Source organism: Colius striatus, chromosome 6 (assembly GCF_028858725.1).
Source record: "Colius striatus isolate bColStr4 chromosome 6, bColStr4.1.hap1, whole genome shotgun sequence".
Taxonomy (NCBI): domain Eukaryota; kingdom Metazoa; phylum Chordata; class Aves; order Coliiformes; family Coliidae; genus Colius; species Colius striatus.
The window spans coordinates 4,126,846-4,145,524 of NC_084764.1; the positions used below are offsets into that span (position 1 = coordinate 4,126,846).

Sequence of the window (18,679 nt, forward strand, 5' to 3'; positions counted from 1 at the left end):
ACCTATCTGCTGTCTTCACTTCTTTTTCCATCACAGACACAGTATGAAGTGTGCCACTGCATGAACAGACACATATAATCTGTAGAAATGCACTTTTGGAATGCTTAGACAATACTCTGTTCATAAAGAAGCAGCTTAGACCTTTCCCTCTGGACATTTAAACACAGATTTACTAGCAGAAAGTTAGAGGAAACAATATGAGGGATGAATTTCCCAATGTTCCCACAAGCAAGTAATAAAAACTAATTCCCAACATGTCTGAATCAATAGTTCTTATCATTAGAGTAACAGGCTCTGCCTGAGATTAAGTAGTAGCTAATACTTCCAACAAATTTTATGAGTAAACCTGGGAAAGGTTTGTTGGGTTTGGGGTTGTTTTGTTTGTTGGGTTGAGGGGGTGACGTGTTAAATGCCAACAGTATTGTGAATGCACTGTGCTGCTCAGAACACAATGAAAGTACCTCAACCAACCCAAAATCTTTTTTGGGTGTTTCTGACAGGTCTGTTCTGAGAAGAGACACATTAAATAAGATTTATTGTTTTTAAAAGTGTGTCTATACTCTTCTAGTTGATGGTTAAACATAAATAACCTGATTTAAGAGAACTCCTGCTCATTTGCCACAATCCTCTATAGTAGGAAAAAGTCCAAATCAAAAAGAAGGAACAGAAGGTTCAGGGATGAAGATTAAATATACTAGATGGAAAAAAAAATAGCTTTTCAGTTTTCTTAACTGACATCTCTGTAGTTGGTTACAGCAAAGCTAAAGAAGGGTGAAATGTTCTAATAAGCTTAAAAGCTAAAACTACTCTTTCCAAAGGCAACTAAATGAACTGCACTTCACAATGTGATGATGCAGTAGCATCATGCATCTGGGAAGGAACAACTCCCTGCATCAGCACAGGCTGGGGGTTTAACTGCTAAAGAGCAGGTCTGCAGAGAGAAACCTGGGAGTCCTGATTGATAATAAGCTAACCATGAGCCAGCAACATGCCCTCGTGGGCAAGAAGCCAAAGGCATCCTGGGATGCACCAAGAGTGTGGGGCAGCAGGTGGAGGGAGGTTCTGCTCCCCCTCTGCTCTGCCCCGGTGAGGCCTCATCTGGAGTCCTGTGTCCAGTTCTGGGATCCTCAGCTCAAGAGGGACAGAGAACTGCTGGAGAGAGGTCAGAGCAGGGACACCAAGATGATCAGGGGACTGGAGGATGTCCCTTATGAGGAAAGGCTGTGGGATCTGGGGCTGTTTAGTCTAGAAAAGAGGAGACTGAGGGGAGATCTTATTAACATTTACAAATATCTAAATGGTGGGACATCCCTTTTTTTCTATAGTAGCCAGCAACAGGACAAGGGGTGATGGGATGAAGCTGGAACACAAAAACTTCCACTTATATTTAAGAAAAAACTATTTCACTGTGAGGGTGAGGGAGCCCTGGCCCAGGCTGCCCAGAGGGGTTGTGGAGTCTCCTTCCTTGGAGGTCTTCAAGATCTGCCTGGACATGTTACCATGCAACCTGATCTAGGTGAACCTACTTCTTCAGGGGGGTTGGACTAGATGATCTCTAAAGGTCCCTTCCAACCCCTGCCATTCTATGATAACAAGATACAGAAACAGGAAACAAGAGATCTCTATTGATGGTAAAACAAAAAAATCAAATCCATTAAAAATCCACTCACCTATAACTAAGTCCCTGGCTGACAGCAGCAGCAGTGGGTTGGTGAAAGCCATTCCATACAACCTGAATCTTGTTGTAGATATGTTTCTGCTGCCATAATCCAACAGCCAAATAAGACCACAACACAAACAGAAATATACAGGCCTACTATAGGCTATGATACGATTATGACCCTGTAAGGAAAAACCAAAACAAAACACAAATCAATGTTTTTTGCAGAAAAGTAACTGTTACACTGAATATCACAACCAAAATTCATTGGAGATCATCAATTAATGCACTGTCACCTCAGCGTATCAAAGATGAATTTGCATGTGTATATGAAGACATTGCAACAATAAATCCTTTATCTTCATTGAAGTTTTGTTGATAAAATCCTCAATGCATTGCCTTGCAGGGGTCTTTATTTTTGGGTGGCTTTGATGTAACAAAGGCACAACAATTACATTGAACTACATTAAGATACATTAAAACTTAGTGGAGGATAAGGGTAAAAGTATATTTCATGCAATCTATATGTCATAGAAACTCCAACTAGTTCTAATAAGCAGGAGAGACTATATTGATTTTGAAGAAAAAGCAATTAAGGTTTATTACTGAGATGCTGGAAAAAGATACCAACTTGTATTTGTGTGTTCATTAAAACATAAAGTTTGTTACCTAAAATAATATGAATTTCTTGCTACAGAACAGTAATGCTTCTTTGTATCTTACTTAGGACTCAATAAAAATATTCTATTTTGGCACTCCAGCAGATGCACAATAGAATATAAATATATTGTGCAACACTAGAAGATTAACATTCCCATGCTGAAAAGTTAATGCTCACTAGAGCATTGCATACTCAGCTTAATAAGACTGTGTGTGCACTAGGACAACCGAACGATCTACAGGACCAGAATAGAACATCAAAGCTGTGTCAGTTCATACTGGCACAGCAAATTACAGCAGAAGAATACTCCCTTGGTATAATTGCTTGAATATTGAAGATTCATCAAGAAAACTCATCATGACATGGCTCTACAGCAAAAACTAGGCTTCAAACAGGGAGGACACTATTTGCCAAATGAAAACAAAGTGTACAGGACAGGGAAAAATAGTATCACTTGTCTTCGCAGATAATAAGACAACATCAGCCTCTTGTACCCTTGAAGGAAGGTGCGTAAGAGAATGCCAAGAAGATTAAACCAAAAAGATCAATTCTCTGTGGAAGTTCTGCATCTGCAAGGCTTGTACAGTGGCACATGCCCGTGACTTACATGTCTGGGGGAAGAAGAATCTGGCTGAACGCTCTGAAACCGAAACAAAAAGAGGAGGTTAACCAATGTATAGATAAGTGCATTTACCTCCCATACCCTACTTTCTTGATCAAGGTTCTTTTTTATAACATCTGCAATTAATTTTACAATTGTAAAGCCACTTCAGAGACTTGAAATAGCCCAAAATGTTAAACCATAAAATCTCTTCAAAGAATGTGTCTATAGCCAAAGGTAAAAAACTCCCAATCCTCAAGTTTCGATCTTTCACCTTTCTCTCAACACCAGATCTGTTATCCACTTCAATTTTGAATCTAATTTCCACCCCAATAATCCAATCGTAAGGAAATAAACAACCATTAATGTTACAAAAATTCTATTAGCAATTGGCTAATAAAAACTAAGAATCTGATTAAACATATGTCAATGCATTCATATTCAGCAGTTCTGTATTAAGGTGTATCCACACCCAAACAACCCAAAAACCCAAACCAGTAATACATCTAAGTTTAGTCTGTAGGCTGTTTGCAAGCAATAAGAATGTGCTCCTCTTTAGGATAACAAAAAGTGCATGAGAAAAACAAATAAAGGGCTGTTTAACAAACATACACGGAACCCTTTCAATGAAGTGACCTTGTATGACCGTCTATCAGAACTTTTCATGAAGCTAAAACTTAGTCCTTTCTAAGTGATAAACACGCAGCTTTTCCCTTAAAGCTCTAACTAACCTGCAACACCCACCCAAACTTATTTCTACTGTGTGTAGAAAATAAAGATCAAAATTAAAATACCTTCAACAGTGAGTACTGACAACTGGCTATTACCAGGCAGAACTGGAAGACCCAAATATCCTTGAAAAAGCCCTCTATAAGAAGCACAGAGCCCAAAAATGCAACTAGAATGGCTAGGATGACAGCTAACACGTTTTCAAGGATCTCACGATTCCTGTATTAGAGGGAGAGAAAAAAACCTAATCAAAACCAAAATGCCACAAACAAGATAGAATAAAAAGCCAACCATGACTAGAAAAAGCTGCAAGAGAACAGTTGAGGGCAGGGGTTAACAAGAGTTGTGCTGTTGGTAGCGAAGTAGCTAAGAATAGATTTGAACTTGCATGGACCACAGTAACAAACTGACTTTCAGCAATTTCAATGATAGTCAAAAGCAATCAGTTATCTCACAAAATTGGACTTTGAACAGCAAGAAGATAGCTTCAGTAGATAACTTCAGAAGTAACTCAAATGCTCCATCAGAAGCAAAGTCTGTAACAAGTCTCTTTTGAAGGCCCTTAAAGATAATACAAGCCTCTGAAAAACACATACATGGTACCTTATCTGTGTATCATCTATCACTCATGATTTTGTTAAAGAAGAAACTACAAATACTTTCACTTGGCTAAGATATGCCAAGGGGAATAAAGAAAGTTCCATATGACATTGGTACTGCTCAGGAGTAGGATTAATAGTACTTCTGCTGAGGCAGAATCCCTACAACACTGTTTCTCTCCAGGAGGTTCATTACCCACAATTAAATAGTCTGTATTCCAAAAGCTGGTAGCCACAGAGTCACCTTCATTTATTCTACTAGGTAAATGCAGCAGGAACAACAGGTTACAGTGTTAGATGACCTTTTGGAAGGAGTGTTGAAATAATGTAAAGTGTATTAGTGCTGAAACAACAGAAGTGTATATCAGGTTCCAAACCCTTCCTATTAGGTTTTTTTCTGGAGAAAGTGATTTTCTAGCTTTAAAGGTTAGCAACACATCTGTCTCTTTGACCATTCAAATTCACCCCACTCAGGCAAAGTGAGGGTGGGTTGTTTTTTCCTTTTTAGCACTGCCAGAGGAAAAGGGACAGCAGCCTTCAGTGTTTTAGAAATACTGCATTTTGTAGTGCTCTTTCATCTTTAGGAGTACAGCAAAGAAGCACAAATCTCTAAGGACAGCTTCATCTGTGTTACAGTTTAGTTACCATTTTTTAAACTTCACTTTCTAATGTCTAGTAACATATGAGGATCTCACCTATCAAATAAAGCCAGAAGAGTTAACCTATCAAAATTGATGCTAATCCAAATCTTAGGCAGGATCCAAAAGCGATAGTACTGCTTGACTTTTTGAGCTGCTTCCTCTTGAGGTTGCATGTGGTCCTGAAGGTCAGGGCTCAGGTCAATATCTTGCTGCTCCAGCAGATCTGTATCCATGGTTAGCAGCCTGTTCAACCTGATCTGAGGAAGAGAAAGCTAAAAGAAAGTCAGTATTAACAAAAGCTTGTATTTATTATATCATTGCATTCTGTTGAGAACTACACTGTGAAAAAGATCCCAACACACTGGAATTATTTAGCTTCACATTTGAGAAGTTACATGGTAAATGCTGTCAGTTCTCAGGCTTCTACTTACTTTCCTGTCCTTATCAGAGCAAATGAACAGCACCATCAGCAATAACAGTTTGCACACAACACAACTGTTTGGCATGTTAGCACATGCCTGATTTCAAATGAAGCATGAACATGTCTTCCAAGCACATTATCCCATTTACTCTAAAAACTTCAAATTTGAAGACAAGTAAACTGATATTTGAACAGGAACAATAGGTACTACAAGAATTCTGAATTTAAATAAACCACAACATAGCCAGCTTCTCTGCATGCACACCCATGCAGAATGGCTGGTTTTGCATGACAAAGCAACATATGCGTGCATCAGTGGTCAAATTCAAAGACACTATATTCAGAATATACTCAGGAGACAAACTCAGTGCCATAACTAGTCAAGTGCTATTTATGACTGATTATATTTCTTGCTTATTTAGTAGCTTGTAACTCCAGTTCTCTTGAAAACACACCATTATTAACAACCATAAAGGATATTTAACCTTCCAAGTATTTTCCTTAAGAAGTTCCTGTAGTAGAGATGTGTCACCCAACCCACTTTGTGAAGAACCAACTTAATGCACTGCCCTTTACTCTTAAACAATATCATAGTTAAAATGTCATTGAATGAGAAATCTTCCCAACCTTTTAAGGTGAAGAGTAAGTTTAAACACTCCCATCACTCCTTAAAGCATCAGAATAGTATAACTATAATCAGCCAGATTTTCCTTCCTAGGAAAACATTAATAAAAAGAACAAGCAGGAGGACTCCCTTTCTAAAGGCACTTAAAAGATACAAAGATAAGCTTTATCAGAAAATAGGGGCTTTTTGTCAACTCTTTTAAAACTTAAGTTTCTTAAAAGGCAGCATCACCAGCATATCTGTCACACCACTAATACATTTCAGGGGAAATCTCCATTTAAGCATACGAGCTAAGCTTTTAGCAATAAAAGTTTGCCTTGAACAGAATTATTCCCTTCAATGGGAACACGCTGGCAAATCAACAGCACATTTCCAGGTAATGCAGCCTCTTCTTTTCAAGGCTGCATTTTCAAGGGGGATAATGAATAGTAAAGAAAGTTCCTCTAACTGACACCCGGTTTGAAGAGCATGCTCTTGATCAACAGTGCAAGCAGGCAAATGGAGGTCTCTTGCTCCTCTGCCAAATGCTGAATCCATCCTTCATTTTCCCTCTTGTTGAGGTCATTAGGTAGTTCAATAGACATTATGTTGGTTTCCCAGATTAAGAATAACAACCTTAAGAATCATGACCATTTGCACTGTTTTCATGACACAGCAATAACACACCTCAGGAAGAACACAGATATATCTGGACTAGATAACAAAAGGTTTGAGATCACAAAACTAAGGAACTCTGAAGCTATTTACAGTAAGAAAGAGCATAAGCCTCTACATTTTTTCCCCAGTCCTCCACCTTTTATCCCCTGTGTATGAATTGGAATCTGCTGTACAGATTTTTAAGAACAGGTTTTTAAATTCCTTTCAGGGAAGTTTTAGTCAGAACACAGAATTTATTCTTGTGTTGCCTGCTAATCTTAGTAATGTCCACAAGGAAAATTGCCCAAGCTGTCCAGTCATCTCTAGAAACTTTACAAGGCACCTGAGAACATCCAATTTCCAAACCATTTAGAAAATCATTATGCTTTACATCAGAATAAACCTTTTCCACTTGAAGTTCTATGCAGAAAGATGAATTTGCAGGTATATATGAAGATACTGCAACAATAAATACTTTCTCTTCATTTAAACCCAGGCAAAAATCCTTCTTAATAAATAACTACCACATAGGATGATTAATCAGTGCTATAAAACCGGCAAGTCTTCTGATTTTTTGCATGCTTTAAAAATGAAATAAGAAAAACTTACTAGATCATGTGGATAAAAGCGAACTGAGGTAGAACTCGATACGTGAGAGTCCGTGTCACTATAAGAACAGGGGAAAGACTTCAGATTATAAAACTACATTTTCTTTCAATAGGACACTAGTTTTTTAGTGTCTCAAATTAGTTTTCACTCCTTGCAAATTTCATCTAAAAATACTTGAGTTTTCCCTTTGATCACATGTTTTAAATACAAGTACCCACTTAGTCTTGTGTATTGTGCTAAGTTGTGTAGCTTTATTGAATCAGGAGACTCTTCACTCTTACCCTTGATATCATTTTCTCCACACCTAGTCCCTACTTTTTCTAACAAGAATATCATGATAGCATAAAAAACTTTGTAATAAATAAATAATCTTTCAGATGTTGATGTGCAAACACAAAGCTGGAAAGATGTGCAGAGCCTGCTATGTGTTCACATACAGGATTTTTGTCTCTACTGTTTTTACCAAGTTCCCCAAACTGACAAAAATAGTACACACTTCATTTAAGTATACTTAGTTAAACCACTTTTGAAAAAGTTAACTTTAAATAAACTTAAACCTCTGGTAAGAAGAGCAAAATTACTTTGCAATTTCCATTCATTAGAGATGAGAAGTTTCTCTTACTGTACGAGAGTCCATATCCAACCATTGCTTTTCCCCCCCCAATTTTGGATAGCTTTTGGATGTTTGTTTTCCATGTACATTACATGGCTGTAAGACTTGTACCAAATTTATGCAACTTCCCTTCATTTCCTTGCTTTAAGATAAAAACATTCTTTGTCATCAATTTTACTTTGCTGAAGCTGAAGTGTTCTCTACAGCTGAAAACTGATTATTTGGATGTGGCCTGTTTACTCCTTTCATCAGCACATACCACTTTGCCAACAGCAAAGCCATTGCATCTAGAACATGCAAGCAGTAGAGGCAGGCATTGGCAGCTTTGTGCAAGGAATACAGAACTTTTTGTCAAAGTTCTACTCTACAAAAGGCCCTTGCACACTTTTCACACAAAAGACTTGGAGATGGGAGCTTTTCTATTCATTATTCCACAATTCCAATAGCTGCTCCACCTACACTTGGTGGGAATTTGTAGCATTTCGCTTGACACAACAGCATCAGAGCAGTTTTATGTGGTGAAGTAGATGGGGGTGGGGAGGGCACACAGGAGCTTTTGGACTGTTTTTCTTTCTTCCCTCCTGTCCCTTCCAAGAAAGAAAAGTTATCGTTCCAACAGCACGTGAACTCTCCAGTTTTTCAACTCTAAGTCAAAACTTAACCTCAGGCATCTAAAGACTTCCATATATCATTTCATGCCATCTACGAACCTGAGAACAAATTTATCAGTTTACATTTGCTTCACAATTGGAAGTTCATTTGTAAATAAGTTAATATCCATTATGGCCAACAGCCACCTACTTTCCCAAAACCGTGAGTTAAATCCTTTCAGACTTTCCACAAGCCAATCAAAAAGGTCAAGTTCTCAGTTTGGACATCTATTGCTTCAAATAATAGCAGCATTCATTTTTTTCAGATTTATTGGAGAAGATGATTTGTGTATTTAGTGTCATCTTCTAGGAAAAAAAAGTCTAAAGTTTCAAATGTAAAAGAACACAGATAATGTTTTACGTGGGTTTTTTTGTTGTCCATACTAAAAAATACATTTAAAATGAAAATCAAAAGATCTGGTTGCAGTAAGACAAGAATCATCACTCTTGACTGGCCTTCACACACACCAGATGTTGGATGCTCTTCTTGCAGCTGGCTCAAAGTTCACAAGTGACATGTCGCAGCCCCCTGTCTCGTAGAGCGTAGAACTGAACTTACCTGTTAAAGACAAAAGGGCAAAAGAAGGTCAAAACTTTATAGTGTTTTCATCTCACTGGCACTAGTTTCTATTTTTTAATTAGACATCCAAGTTTCCATCAGTATCAAAATATAAAATGCAATTACACATTAATGAGTCACCAATGCAGACAAGACATTAGCTACTCAGTCCTCTTTCACACCATTTTACATGACATACATATATATAATACAATAAATTGCAATACTGAATTAAATGTTAAAGACTTTGTATTCACCAGATGACATAACAGAAACACAATCTAAACCTTTCCTCCCCCCAGCCCCTTGGAGAACAACCAGGCAAATAACCTGCAATGATCAGCTTCTCCAGGACTTCCCCATCCTCCTACATCCATTAGAATAATCAGCAAATCATTTGCTATCATCATTTTAGAACCAGGGCATTTAGCTAAGGAAAAGGACTCAAATGTTCTGAATAATTTTGAGAAGTAAATGTCTATTTGAAAAGAAACACAAAAACCAAAGAAGTGGCCAGAGCTGCTTCACAAGTTACACCTCTATAAAATCTACAAAACCCCAACAAAACAAAAAGAAAAACACAGAAAAAAGGGCAAGCAGGGACACACTGACTCTACAAGCCAGAAGCAAATGCTTTTGTGTAAGAACAGAAGACTGCAGATTAACTTCTCAATTTGGTGCTACTGGAACTCCATTAACCATTATTTCCTAAAGGTGCTATTAAAAGCTTTTTAAATTAACAATATCAAGCTACTCCTAAATATCTAATGAACATAAAAAAAAGCTAGAGATTATAACTCAGCGGATAAATTACCTTACTCACAATATGATACTTTCACAGAGCCCTTCTCCCACAACAGCCTGATCAGAGATAAGCATTGCAATTTCCCTTAAAGGCCAGGTTCAATACATTTGAATAAAGCTCTGAATGAAGGAAGCTGATTTTGAAACTGTGATCTCATATGAAGTCTTCTGCCAATTTCTCAATCTCTTCTACCTCAAAACCTTCCTTAATCCATGATGCAAGGCACGAACAATTTAAAGATCTGCTTATACAACACAAAAAACCAAATCCCACTTCAGAGCATCTAAAGCAGGAATCCACCTGTATCCACCTCAGCTGCATGTCTTGCAGCTCACACTTTTGTTGGTACATGATAATAAGCAGTTCCAGCAGAAATACCCAACAAGATCAGAGCTTCCAATCCTTCCCCTTTCTGTGAGAACATAATCTGCTTCTGATAGAGAAGACACACTATGATCCTGATGCAACTTCTCTTCAGATCCACAGACAAGTTTGATTTAGACATGTTTGAAAGCCATAACGTTAAAAACCTTGAACCAGATTGTTAAAACCAGTGAAACTAAGGAAAAATACTGGTATGCTGAAAATACCTTCATAAAGCTTTCTGCTCTCTAACCAACTAGACCCATACCACAGATGTGCTAAGACAACTACTCTGACAAGACAGTCAGCTACAGAGCTCAGGAGGCATAAAGCTCATTTAACACAAGAGCATGCTCTCAATAGTCATTATATCTGCTACAGCCATTTGTAAGGAAGTGCAAGTATAAAGTTCTCTTGTCAGGGGTTCTCCTCAACAGTTGTGATTTTAATGACATGCTTCAGTTAAATATGCTTTGGTTTTTAATGCATAAGGTAGGTAAGAGTTGTTAATGAAGTCTTACATTTTAAGCTAGTGCAAGACATTTGTAATCTTCCACCCCACAACTAGGAAATAACCTCAGTTACACAGGAAGATCTCTCAACTGTGTCAGTAAAAAAAATTCTGTAGCAAACACAAAGATATTAGATAACACACTCCAGGTTCTAACATAACCTCTTATGGGAAAATCTTCTGGGCAACCAGACCTTAGAAATTACAAAGATGTCTGCAGTAAATTCCTCACGTTTCTGTACTACAGAATTGAGAGCCTGGAAATTAAACCTTCCAACTTTTAAATTACTGACACCGTAGTCACAGACATTAGTATATACTACGTGCAAGATATACATTCCCTTCTCTTGGGCTGAGATAATACATCAGACAGTTTCAAAAGAAGTTTACTGAACTGTTATACTCATGAAATGTCTGAAAGACAAACTATAGAAACTATTTAACATATAGAAATTATCTGCAGTTGCCTCACACATCTTTGAGTCTGTTTGTATTCGTGTTACAAATTAATAGAGAGCTGGTAGACAGAACAGATAGAACTTTGTGTTCCAGTTGTTAACAAACTACACAAATGGACTCAGGTTTTGCCATACTTGTGAAACACTCCCCTAGTATTTAGACTTCTTATTGAGAAGTCTGCTCTTTGTCAGGAAAAGCATGGCTTCTCAACAAAACAAAGTCGCAGCCCCCTTTTCAGTTGTTCTTTTGGTTTCAGTTTTGTTGGGCTTGTTTGTTTCAAATCAAAAAGCTCTCCAGGAAAATCTCCACTCAAAAAAAGGTAACAAAACTACTCACAGTGCTGTCGAGGACACAAACCTTAAGGTGTAACCAGAGAGTCTACAGCTGAGCTCTGACCTCCCATCAATTAAATACTTTTTCAACCATGTGAGTTAACAGCAGCTGCCTCATAGCATGAACTCTAATGAAAGATCCCAATGCTCACAAGACTCAATACCTATGGATACAGCTAGAGTTTTTCTCTCCCTCCTGTTCTTAGCTCTCCCACAGCATTCTCCAAAATATTTTTTAGTAGCATCACACTGAAGGAGCTTCACAATTTTTTTTTCTCTCTCCCTAGTTTTGTCAACTTGTAAACAAATGGAGACTCAAAACTTCATTTTACAAATCATGCATGTTTGTATAGGAAACAGAAATGCCCCCTCCACAAAGGGAGAGTTGCAAGGTGTTAGCAACTCAAGTAACTCAAACAATACTGAGTTCTACAACCAAAACAGGTTATAAAAAGCCAAACCCAAGTAACTGATACTTAGGCACATAAATCCAAAACACATCTTTGTTCTGACACATTCAGAGGAAAAGATGAATATATTTCCTTTGAAACAAGTTTCAAAAGGCAAAAAATCATCACCATCTCCACAGACAACTACACAACAGTTCACACTGTGAACTGGTGTTCCCAGAGTAACAAGAGTCAATGAAAGTAACAGGCTGATGAGCTTACACAGATGAAACGTGGAAGACTGAAGAGGATCAAGATCTAATTTGTGTTCTGATGGCTTCTTCAACTATGGTATCTTCAGCACATTTCCCAGTTTTCCATCTAATAGATATGACATTGTCTCAAACCTCTCAAAAATTGGTTCTGAATGTTGCTAAAGCTTTGTGACATGTTAAAGTCTACACTATCATTAGATCAAAGGTATAGTCATCTGCCACTTGTGACAGTATCTTTAAATCCTAGTCATCAAAACCAAAGTCATTAGAATTAGAATACCCTCTATTGTGCAAGCAGCTGTCATGCCCAAAAGTCAGTTTTACACCTCCAGTTGCAGCATGAAGACAAGTTTTCAGTTAGAACACTTAAAAGTGGTTCATTTTTTATTTCCATATGAAGTTTGTCAAAAGACTGACTTACCTAACATACAGAATTCCACAAACAGGGGTATTTTCAAGGAACAATGAGAAATGTGTATTCATTTTCTACCTCTACCTTTGAAAATACTCCCCCATCCATCACAAATAAATTCCATCTACTTAACTATAGAAAGATATGCAGGAATTGATTCTAATTTGGTTTTCATCACACAAGTAAACAGTATATATCTTTATCTTTAGAGAAAAGTTTAGAGTTTCGAGATCATCCAACTGCCTTCATGAACTAAAACACCTGGACAAAGCAGGAAGATTATCACTTGCACCTAAGTGACACAACCAGAAGCTCAACACAGGAGTGTAATTATATCCAAGTGCCCAGTGCTCTCTACAAGCACAGTAGTTCCTAATAAACATCTCACCTAGCTAAGGAAAAAAGGCTGTTATTTCACCCGTTTCAGAAACCGGGTGTCTATTCTACAAACTCAGCACCTGGCTTCCTAACTGCTCACAAATGTAACACCTACAGCCTTCCCTGCAAGGGCTGAATAATCCCACCTATTGTCTACATGTCTCAAGAATCAGGTATTAGTAAAAATAAAAGGTGTCAGTACTGGTATCTGAAGATCATTGTTCACTTAAGTCATGGTAGGTGTTTTGTAGCTTTCTGGATTCATATTATATTAACCCTGTCTATAATCACAGCATTTGGTCTACCAATCTTTCCTTTCTGCCCTGCATTCCTCCTATGATTTATTTCATGTTTAATGCTCAACATAAAGCTCCTTTTCCATCCTTTCAAGTTCCTTCCCCCTCACAAAACAGCAACGTAATTGATAAAAATCTTTCTACTTCTAACCTGGAAGACTGAAGATAATGCCTCAAAGCATCTCTGGTCTTACTCTCAGGACAATGCCTAGTTAAGAATCACTGTACAGTCATCAGCCTGGATGGAGGCTAGGTGTTATATAGCCTTCATTAGATAAAGCCACTAGAATCAAGTTAAGAGATGTGAATCTTTAAAGCAAAGAAATTTAAATTGTGTCTTATTAAGAGCTGCAGCTTGACATTAACACATAAATGGAAAAAAACCCCCCATAGAAGCAGATACTGTATTGGTGCACAAAAACATGAGTCCAAAATGTAAGGGCTTGTAACGTCAATTAACACACACACACACACACACACACACACTCTTTCTGTCTTCCAGGAGACCTGGAATATGCTAATAGCATTTCAGTAAGCAAATAAATCCTTATATGCATTGGACAGATCTATAACCTCGTCTGCTACATTTGTCCCTTATATTTCCAGTTGCTGTAAATCAGGTTTTGTTTCCATATCTTTTGCCCAGTCTCCACTTCTGTCTTCCCTGAGCAATCACACAGAATTGGTCATGTCACCTGCATTGCTTTGATTAGCATTAGAATCCAAATTAAAGGAAAAAAAATCCAAACTATCACCCTTCCCCACTCCCAAACCACACACAATCAGAATCCCAAGTAACAGGATCATCTTTTACTATAAGGAATCTCACAACATCAGGGCAAAAACAACAGCCTGAAAGAAAACAGAGCAGTGTTCACCCCTGACTGCAGATTAAAACAACCACCAAAAACCCAAACAACCAACAAAAACCCCAAACCAACCATGTGAGGAATCACAAGGAAAGATATTCTCCCTTCTTGTCAGGCCTGAGAAAGGAATCATGCATGTGAAAGCTTGCACTGTTTTGCCAACTATGTTACTTTAAGAAAGATAATATCTGTCACGCAAAGAGTCTGCTACATAAACAGGGAACTCAATTTCCCTGGAATAACAAAAACATATCTTGCCTATAATAGCAACTTGCAGTCATGGAAGGTGTCTGAACAGATGCTCAGAGCTTCAAATCAGAAATAAATCCCTATCATACATCATCATTTTTAACTGAGCTGATCCTGAAAGTTTTGTGTCTCCCAAAGGCACATATAAGCATGTGTAAGCACAATACAGACAAAACTTCAGAAGAATTTAGCTATAGAAGTTTCTGAAGACTCCAATACACACCAAGTGCAATGAATGGCCACTTGGATTTCTACTACAGCATTGTAATATAAGTTCTTAAATAACTCAACTTATCTAGATTTTGTATTAAATCCTGAATTCTATAAAACTTGTTTGCATTACTTTGGGTAAGATAAACCAAATCCTTCAAATACAGTAATGCTGGTTTATAAGTCTTCACACTAACTGGAGAGATATAACTAGTATCCCTAGAATTCAGAGTTAGTTTTTCAAGAGTTGTATTAGAACAGTATGCTTTTCAAACAAGAACTAGAGTCCAAATTAAACAGTTTCATGGAATAAGACGCATACAAGTGTTGAGGTAACAAGTCTCAATGTTTCTACCTAGAAACTAGTAGAGTCACGGAATCGAAACCAAAAATTATCAGATAGATGCATGTGTTTAGCACGTATGTAGTTAAGTTTCATAAAACATATCAGAGAATGTTGAGGTTGTTTCCAGTTTTGGTTATATTCAATTCTTCCTTGTGCTGCAGGAGAATGGCAACTTATTAGCCAAATGTCTTTAAAGGGGTACCAACAGCCTAGCAACTCTTAAGGGCTTCCCCACTGGTGGAATCACAATTCACTTATCTCTGGCAATGGGTTACAATAAGGTCTAGAGTAAGAGTTTTGTCACTGTTCTGAGCTAACATGGACTTTCAGGTTACTATGGCTGACAGCTGCTCCAAATGCTGTCACTAATAATGGTCATTTCTAAAGACGCCCATTGTACTAATTTGAGGAAGAATTCCATACTAATGCTGAAGTCATAAGTAATTCAGGCCATGTATAGATAGCTGCAAAGATCCCTGCCAGGAATTTTTCCCTATCTGCCCCTGCATTATTGTGTCACAGGAGATCAGTTGCTTATGATCATCTTAACTTTCCTCTCCCTGGCAAATTTATTAGCTGCATAACAATTATTAAACAGCTGAGAATACTATATAAAATGGACCCTGAAAAAGCAAGAGGCACTATAAAGCTCCAAGAAATGACATTTGAGGCAAGGAAGAGTGCAGATTTTTTTCCAATCTCATGCTCCTAAATTAAGATGCACATGAAAAGTGAAGCACTCTTATTCACATGAGGGTTTCTTTTTTGAACAGCAGTAAGCAAGACTCATCTAAAAAAAAGCAAGATCAAGAATTCCTAGGGATCATAATGAATTTTTTACATAAACCAGAAGATGCCCAGAGATGGTCTCAATCTCTGCTCAACTACCTGTGACGATGCAAGAAAACTCAGGCGTTACACACATTAAATAGTTCAAGTCACGAAAGTTGTCACACCATCACTACTTGTATCAATGCATCCTAAAGAGTGGTAACCCATTGTGTTAAAGTGCCTGGAAAGGTGTCTGTGAAAGACAAGGGATTTATGAGCAATGTGGCCCTGCTAAGAAACGGACCTACAAGATTCAGAAACAAAGCTCAGGTTAGCTGAATTGTCACCGCGTGATTACCGCCGCGTGTGCCGCATTACAACGTCCGTGTCACCAAGGTTACATAAGGCCTGCATACCAAGTTCATCGTGCAAACTGCTACCGCCTACAGCAGATGCAGTGGCATGTGATGCTTCTAAGTGGACACTCCCATTTCTCACCAGCAAGGAGGCGCTAGCGCCGAGCACAGCTGCCTGGGAAGGGGGGCGGGACTGCACTCTGCACTGGCAGGAGGACTGCTGGCCTTGCTGACCATCTTGAAGGCTACGAGAAAACACGGATTGGGGACACATTACCAGGAAGAAGAGGAAAAGAGCTAGAAGTGAAGCAAAACAAGAGCTTTTAGCTTAAAGAGGAAAAACGTAGTAGTAGTATAGCGTTTAAGAAGCCACTTTTTAGGGTTAAGATAACTCACGAGTTCTGTATAACAGAATAGTGGACAATAGTTAACAGCAGTCATCTAGAGATACACTTCCTGTCCTACTACTTAGAAGCAGTATTGCTTTCTAGCATTTCCCCAAATCACCTTCAGGTCTAAGTCTCAATCTGTGGGTGAAAAAGCAAACTACTGGTGGTTAGCCTAATTTTAGGCTAACCTGAAGTATCTCCTACCTCCAATAGTGACTATGCCAGTCTCACGTTAGTAGGGTCCATTTTGCTCATTGAGCTATGACTCGATCGATTGTTTAATTGGCTGTTTGGGAGGTTTTTTGGTCACCATAAATCACCTTTCTTGCTATTAATCTGCAGTGTAACAAAAAAATGCTTTTAAGCTTTGTTAGTATCTATTTACTAGCACAGAACTTTTAGACACCTGTAGTGAAATCTCTGGATTCAGAATTTCTTTAAACTTACTAAGAATTCCTAAAACAAATTATTAATTGGCAAAAGTTTAAGTCTAATTTGAAGCTACTTTAACAGTACAGCAAGAACTTTGTTACTCAGAAATATAATCAGAAGAAATTCTTGTATAGCCAGATACGTATCTGCACCAAAACACAGTATTTAAAAGCCAAGTGAGACTTCAGAGAAATGTGCATCTTCACAGTCAAATACATAGAGAATGCTTGAAAATTCTAGTTCTCTTCTTCACAACTTTCTCATTGCAAAACTATATGGCTATTTAATAAAGTTAGGTGGTTTTTAACAGCATGTTTAATATCAAACATGGCAAGGTGTCAAAATACAAGATGTTTACACTTGTGTATCACATCTGCTTTGCAAGATCAGTGTTTTTATTACCCATCATTTTGGGCACTGAAAGAAGTTACATGACACAGTCATTAGCTGTGTGACTTGATCAAATTGCCTTTTAGACAGGTACCAGATTTTATATTTTAAAGACAATGTTTAAGATATTTTCCATAGTCTTCTGAAAAAGGATCTTAGTCACTTGTTGCTTTTAACATTTTACTGTTTACAGTGTGATGCTACAGTTCATGAGTGAAAAAGCAAGATCTTACTAACAGCTGAGGGCTTACATCTGATGTGCTAACAGTATTGTATAGAATACCTGCTTTTCAGTTCTTTTGTTAGAGCACCATTGGAAAACAAAATATGGGTGTAAGAATAGGTGTGAAGCTCATGCAATGTAAAGCAGACATGCACACAGCTCATTGCGGTAAAAAAACCCCTGCAACTCATCACTATCATATCCCAACATATTTCAATCTGGAATTTACATTCAGTGTTTTGCTCCTGTAGACAAGGCTCTCAGCAAGCTACATGGCAACAAAAGCCCTAAGGAAGCTCACACAGATATGCCAGCCTTCTTTGTCTCCCTTAATTATCAGCAAGACCAAAACAATGCTGCTTTCCCTCAATTAGTGGCTACGAATCAAAAGGTACAAAACAAAATTGCCCTTTCAATGGCTATCAATATCTGTCACAATAAAAAACCACTTCCAAATATTGACATTAACAGATAACACAGATATGCAAAAGATAAATGTAAGTTCTGCTTCAGTCAGTCACTTATGATCTTGTACCAGACACATGTGCATACACCATTAACTACACAGGATGCCAATGTGTATTTCTGGTTTAAGTACCCAAAATCCTGTTGACTTTTAGGCAGGATAAAAGTAGAGGTGGTTGGGTTTTTTTGTGGTTTTGAGGATTAGGTTTTTCTGTTGTTTTACATTACCAGGCAAACTACTCATGTCTGATTTAGCACCAGACCAGCAGAATTTAACAGACCAGGTTTTATCCAAGTGTCTACCATTGCCAAACACATCCACATATAAAGCCATTGTCTCTTTTACTAAACATTCCACAGAGGTAAGTGAAAAGTGGCTGTGATAATGAACAGGAAGCTTTAAGAAATAAAATCAGATGGAATTCAACAGGTTCTAAGGGAATATCCCCCCAACATCCAGTTTTATGCAAGAGTTAAAAGATTAGGAGATTAAAGTTTTGCTAGCAAGAATAAGTAACATCAGGGCAACTGAAGATTAGTAATTCTAATACTGTTAGCAGTTTAACACCTGAAGTCATATGGATTAGCAATATCAGGAACTAGACTAAGGGACCTGACCACTAGCATATACAACTAATATCAGTATTCTTGCAGTGATCTTTTGAAAAGACCTTGGTGGTAACTGGGTAAAAGTCTCTGTGTTTCTTCACATTTCTTCCTTTATGTATGATTTATTTTTTACTCTTTCTTAGGGT

At 37.8% G+C, this 18,679-nt stretch overlaps 1 protein-coding gene across 10 annotated transcripts in view; it reads right to left on the reverse strand.

The window, feature by feature from the left end:
* PCNX1 (pecanex 1) overlaps nucleotides 1-18,679 on the reverse strand; it is an 89,882-nt gene that overhangs the window by 36,472 nt on the left and 34,731 nt on the right. For 5 of the 10 annotated variants that reach the window (XM_061998892.1, XM_061998888.1, XM_061998890.1 and 2 more), the window contains 7 exons: nucleotides 16,086-16,270; nucleotides 8,914-9,004; nucleotides 7,183-7,240; nucleotides 4,946-5,163; nucleotides 3,717-3,870; nucleotides 2,929-2,961; nucleotides 1,671-1,842 (listed from right to left, as the gene is read on the reverse strand). In XM_061998892.1, coding sequence (XP_061854876.1) covers nucleotides 1,671-1,842; nucleotides 2,929-2,961; nucleotides 3,717-3,870; nucleotides 4,946-5,163; nucleotides 7,183-7,240; nucleotides 8,914-9,004; nucleotides 16,086-16,270 — 911 coding nt within the window. The remainder of the gene's footprint in view (nucleotides 1-1,670; nucleotides 1,843-2,928; nucleotides 2,962-3,716; nucleotides 3,871-4,945; nucleotides 5,164-7,182; nucleotides 7,241-8,913; nucleotides 9,005-16,085; nucleotides 16,271-18,679) is intronic. The other 5 variants (XM_061998891.1, XM_061998889.1, XM_061998896.1 and 2 more) reach the window with 4 other exon arrangements.